Source organism: Ochotona curzoniae, unplaced genomic scaffold, assembly GCF_017591425.1.
Source record: "Ochotona curzoniae isolate NIBS_2020 unplaced genomic scaffold, NIBS_Ocur_1.0 contig_883, whole genome shotgun sequence".
Taxonomy (NCBI): domain Eukaryota; kingdom Metazoa; phylum Chordata; class Mammalia; order Lagomorpha; family Ochotonidae; genus Ochotona; species Ochotona curzoniae.
In genome coordinates, this window is record NW_024466599.1 from 36,448,694 (window position 1) to 36,454,502 (window position 5,809).

The following is a 5,809-nucleotide window of genomic DNA, read 5'->3' on the forward strand; positions in this document are numbered from 1 at the left end:
AAGGATACATGTTCTGGTTATTTACTAATGCATAACCAACCACCCACCCCAAAACATACTGGCCTACGACAACATCTATCTTCTCCCACAGGTATGTAGCAGAATACTTTGTCTCTGCTCTCCTCCCTGTGTTCTGAGATCACCCCAAGGCTGCAGAGTGGAATCACCTGAAAGTCTGTGCATTCATACCTGGCAGCTGCTGCCAGCTGGACCCTAACCCGGGGCTGTGACCCAAGAGCCTAAAGTATGATCTCTCCCTGGGGTAGCTTGGTGCCCTCACAGCAGAGCCCTGGGTTCCAGGCAGTCTGTCCCCAAGAGAACCAGGCAGGAACCAGACCAGTTTCCATGACTTCACCTTGGTAATGACACAATCTTGCTTCTTCTCTAGTCACAGACCCACCCAGAGTCAAAGGAAAAGCAGAGGCCCAAGCTTCCCATGAAGGTACATCAAGTTCACAGTGTCAAGAGTGGTCAATAAAACCCTTACTTTGAAAATAAAGTTCTCTCCAAAGAATTCCATCTGAACCAGAGTGGGGATCCTTCCTCAAAGTCCACTGAGATCAAATGGAAATCCGGAAAGGACTTGACGAAGCGGTCAAGTCAAACACAGAACAAAGCCAGCAGGAAGTGGCAGCAGGAGGAGCCCAAGAGCTTCTTCACCTGGTTCACCGAGCACTCAGACACCGGCGCCAACGAGCTAGGCAAGGTCATCAAGGACATCTGGCCCAACCCGCTGCAGTACTACTTGGTTCCAGATATGGATGATGAGGAGGGGGAAGGAGAAGAAGATGATGACAATGATGAAGAAGAAGGATTGGAAGACATCGACGAGGAGGGAGATGAGGATGAAGGCAAGGAAGATGATGATGATGATGATGAAGGTGGAGAAGGAGAGGAGGATGAAGGAGAAGATGACTAATAGAAAACACTGATGGATTCCAACCTTTCTTGTGTCTTTTTTTTTTTTAATTTCTCCAGTCCCTGGGAGCAAGTTGCTGTCTTATTTTTTCCCTCTTGTGCTCGCTCAGTCTCCCTGTTTTTGAGGTCTCTTCTCTACTCCATGGTTATCACCTTTATTGTGGGTTAATACCTGATGCAGAATACAGTGGGAAAAGAATCTCTTGCCCCTTTCTGTTCCAAATTTCATTTTCACCCCATCTTGTCTCCACAAACTGTTTGGAATCAACACCACCGTTCTCTGTGGGAAAACCGAACCTCCTGCTCCCCTGGCTCAGCCAGGAGCTGGCGGCTGCTAGGCCCCTGTGTAGTCGTGCATAGAATTCTAGATTTTCCCTCCTTTCTCTGTATATTGGGCTCAGAGATTACTCTGTGTCTATGTGAATACGGACAGTTAGCATTTGCCAACATGTATCTGTCTACTTTCTCTTGTTTAAAAAAAGAAAAAAACCTTAAAAATGGGGTTCTAGAAGGTCAGTGAAGGGTGGGTTTGAGATGTTTGGGTGGGTTCCGTGGGCATTCTGACAACACGGCTTCTCCCTTGGCATGTTTCATTGTCATGTTTAACAGACATCCTTGCAGTCTAAGGTGACACTTTAAAAAAAAAATAAACTTCTTTCCTAATGATGACTTGAGCCTGGCCACTCGATGGGAGAATCAGCAGAACCTGTAGGATCTTATTTGGAATTGACATTCTCTATTGTAGTTTTGTTCCTGTTTATTTTTAAATTTTCTTTTTGTTCCACTGGAAAAGAAAAGACGCTCAGTTTTAAACGTTAAAAAGTGTACAAGTTGCTTTGTTACAATAAAACTAAATGTGTAGGGCCCGGCGCGGTGGCGCAAGTGGTTAAAGGTCCTCGCCTTGCACGCCCGGGATCCCATATGGGCACCGGTTCTAATCCCAGCAGCCCCGCTTCCCTTCCAGCTCCCTGCCTGTGGCCTGGGAAAGCAGTCGAGGATGGCCCAAAGCTTTGGGAACCTGCACCCTGTGGGAGACCCGGAAGAGGCTCCTGGCTTTGGATCGGCATGGTATTGGCCCGTTGCGCTCACTTGGGGAGTGAATCATCAGACGGAAGATCTTCCTCTCTGTCTCTCCTCTCTGTATATCCGCCTTTCCAATGAAAAAATAATAAAAATAAATCTTTAAAAAAAAAATCCACCTACATCACACAACCTTCTAAAAAAAAAAAAAAACGAAATGTGTAAAAAAAAAAAAAAAAAAGAAGTGGTCAATAAGAGGAAATATGGTGCCACTACCCTGAGAAAATGCAATCTGCCACGGCAATTTTCATCATTTGCTTCTTCCACTTTGTATTGGGATGGTGCCCAGTGAGTTCAAACCTTAAGGAAGTGTTTGTAAGACAGCAGGCTGGTGCTTAGAATTTATCCGGGGCTGGAAGTGTGGTATTCTGAGTTAAGCCATTGTCTACAGTGCTGGCATTTCACATGGGCCCTCCTTGCAGTCCCAGATGCTCTGCCACTTATGGCCTAAGAAAACAGCAAGGATGGCCAACTGTGCATTGTGACCTGGGCTTAGTCATCCTCGAGGAGCGTCAGTGATGAGAATGACATGGCCTTCCCTGGGCTTGTGCTGGGAAGATGGCTGCTCTTCCTAAAGAGGCCTAGCAGTAATGGAATGTGGGCAGAGAAGCCAGTGAAAGGTGAATGTCTACAGTTTTGTAAGTGTGTCCAGGTTATTTGCTGCATCTCTTAGGATAATTTATATTGCTGAGAAAGTTGGGACACAGGTATTCAGTTTAATGGGCAGGTTCACAGTAATGACCATTTGTCTCTCAGAGTTTTGATTCAGACTGGCTTGCCACATGGACTTGTCATTTGCTATTTTCTCGTGGGTCCTGTTATCCCCAAGCTTGGTTAATTAATACTCCCTGAAACATCCTAGACTTGTCTGGCATGATCTCTCTCACACCCCACAATACCCTGCTTCATTTTTGTGACTTTATAAAATTTAATACACACACTGCAGCAAACAATGTTTATAATTTCTCCTCTATTCTTTTCTTTGAAGGTAGAAGAAAGGGTCACTCATATTGCATAGCATTGGCTTATTGATCAATGGATGGCCCTCTTTTATTAAACTACATAATGAACCCGAGTATACCATCCAATCTAAAGATCCAAAATATTACTAATAACTTAAACAGACTGATATGATTTCTCATTCTAACTCCCTCTCTCCACTCCATTCCTAAAGTTAAGCACTACCCTCAATTTGTTTTACCATCTCTCTGTTTATATAAAGTCCCCCCACATATTGAGGTTTGTGTCTTTGGAATCAATCAACTTGTGCTTGTGTCTGCCTATCATAGTTCTATCCCTTTATACAGATTGTGGCTATTATATATTCAATTTATATGGTTACTTTCTCTAAAACAATATATTGTCTGCTGTTTTTCACCTTTAGAAAAAGAAATTTTGCATATAAAGTCATAGCATAGAACTTATCGCTTAATATTTATCCATGAGAATGTACTGTTAAACCATGTAGTTATCTTCCATTTCTGTTGTTTTGTGAAGGTCCTTCATGTGAGCACACAATTTCTTTTGTTAGCTAGTTTGGTCATTTGGAGTTTCTGGCAATTGCACCTAGAGCTGCTGTGAACACTCTTGGATCTGTTTCCCAGTGCTCATGTTCATGACTTTATGTTGCAGAAATGTCCAGAAGAATTTCTACAACATGCAAATACTCAGCTTTAGAGAATCCCGAGTCAATATTTTCCTGTACTGGCCATCACTAGACTTGGCCAAACTAGGAGACATACAAATCCACAGTGGTGTGGACTTCAATCTCTCTGAACATTCATAGTTAAATATCTCTTCATATCCTCCAGTCTTGATTATACCAACTCTTCTGTAAACTATCTTCAAATGTTACACATTTTCCCAAATAAACTTTATCATTTAGAACAGTTTTAGACTGCAGAAAAATTGCAAAGATAATAAAGTTCCCATAAACCCTTCACCCAGTGTCCTCTAATAGTTATATCTTGCATGTGTCTGAGACAGTTATTGCCAGCATGGGACCAACATTGATAAACTGTTAGTAACTTAAGTCCATGCCTTATTTTACTGAATGTCCTTTTTCTGTTGCAGAATCCCACAGTACATATATTGGTCATGTCTGCTCAAGCTACTCTTCATTATGACATTTTCTTAGATTTCACTTAGCTTTGAAGAGTCGACAGTTTCAAGGAGCAGCGGTCAGGTATTTGCAGAGTGCAGCTCCCCTGGGATTTGCCTGATGTTTTTCTCGTGATTAGATTGGGGTTATGTGGTTTGGCAAGAGAGATCACAGAAGTAACATGCCGTTCTCATCACATCATATGACAACACAGCTTGTCACTCTGGTTGTGGAATTTCTACCATGGCAGAGGCAAGTGCTTGTCAGGTTTCTCCATTCAAAAGTTATTCCTTCCTCCCTTTGCATACAGCATCACACACAGTCACCATGCACAGCCCTCACTTAAGGAATAGTGAGTATGGTAGACTAAGTCAAAGTGTCCACATGCAATGCCCAGAAGCTGTGAATAGCGCCTTCTTTTAAATCAAGAGATTTTGTGGCTGGGATTAAGTGTCTTTCCATGAATTATCTGAATGGGCTCTAATCACAGCCATAAGTGTCCTTGTGAGAGAAGGCAGAGGGAGATTGACAGAGAAGCAGGTGATGTGTCCACAGACAGAGGTTGGGATAATGCAGCCAGCAGCACTCAAAACTCCAGGTAAGGAATAGATGCCCCCAGAGGCCTCCAGAGGAACCCAGGGCCTGCCCAGCACCTGGATTTCAGCTTTCTGATCTTCACAAGGTCCTTCCCATCAGTCCCCCTTCATAGAGCCCTGCCTCTGTTACAAACAATGTCCCTGTGAAGGCTGACCAAGACCAACTCACACAGAAAGCCACTGTTGCCTCAACGATCCTGACAGCCCATGTGCAGCCGCCCCTCAGTCCCTCATTCTGACCCACCTGCTTCAAAGCCAAATAACAGAGCAGTAACTACCACCTCACCTACCACCCCAACCTTTGAATTGTCCCATTTCACAGATGAGGAAGCCCAGAGATGCCCAATGTCTGTGACTAATACCCTCCAGAGAAGCCAGGCTCCCCTGACCGCTAAGTCAGTTCACTTGGCTTCCTGTGTCACAGATCCAAAGTTCAGGAGAGCCAGCTCTCTCATTTTCACTTTGGATGGCAGCAAACCAAACTTTAAAAGCTTGGCAGGTAGAGTTGTTCCTGACTCCCAGGCATTTGGCATGGGCTGGGATATATTTCCAGAGCTGTTTTCTGCCTGAAGAAAAAAAAAAGAGGGAATATATTTGACTAATAAATGTGATCCCCAGGACTCTACAGACTCTTTTAAGCCGTCAAATAGCACAGATTCCTGTCTAAGTAGAAGACAGAGAGAAGTATTGAGTTGGAGGAAACATCTGAGTTTTATTGAAAGAAGTTCTTTAAGATGTAAGTGCTGTTAACATAATCTAGGAGAAGAGAAAAGTGACTTTTTCCCAAGCCTCTCCCAGCACTGAGTGTGCATGGTGTCCCCGAGGTCCTGGGACTTTGGTGCCTGACCAGCCTGGAGCTGGCCCTGGAGTCCCGTGTGTGCATAGCTAGGCACAATGAAATCAACCCTGGTAGCCTTAAAAACCATAATCAGCATCATTAAGAGGAAAACACTCCAATATGAATGTCAGGAGAATAAGATCTCCCCAGGGACCTATGTTAGGGCCAGAAGACAAAGCTGTCTGCTAAAAAGCCAACATCCCCTAGGTGTGCCAGTTCACTTCCTGCCTATTCAACTTCTGACCCAGCTACCTGCTGATGTGTCTGAGAAAGCAG

At 44.0% G+C, this 5,809-nt stretch overlaps 1 protein-coding gene across 1 annotated transcript; it reads left to right on the top strand.

Annotated features, from left to right (window-relative positions):
* Positions 1-478: 478 nt before the first annotated feature.
* Positions 479-1,779, top strand: LOC121164643 (protein SET-like; the record flags this gene model as incomplete). The annotated part of the gene is made up of 1 exon (XM_040992755.1): positions 479-1,779. A coding segment is annotated over one exon (441 nt), but the record flags the coding sequence as incomplete, so codon positions are not given.
* Positions 1,780-5,809: the final 4,030 nt, after the last annotated feature.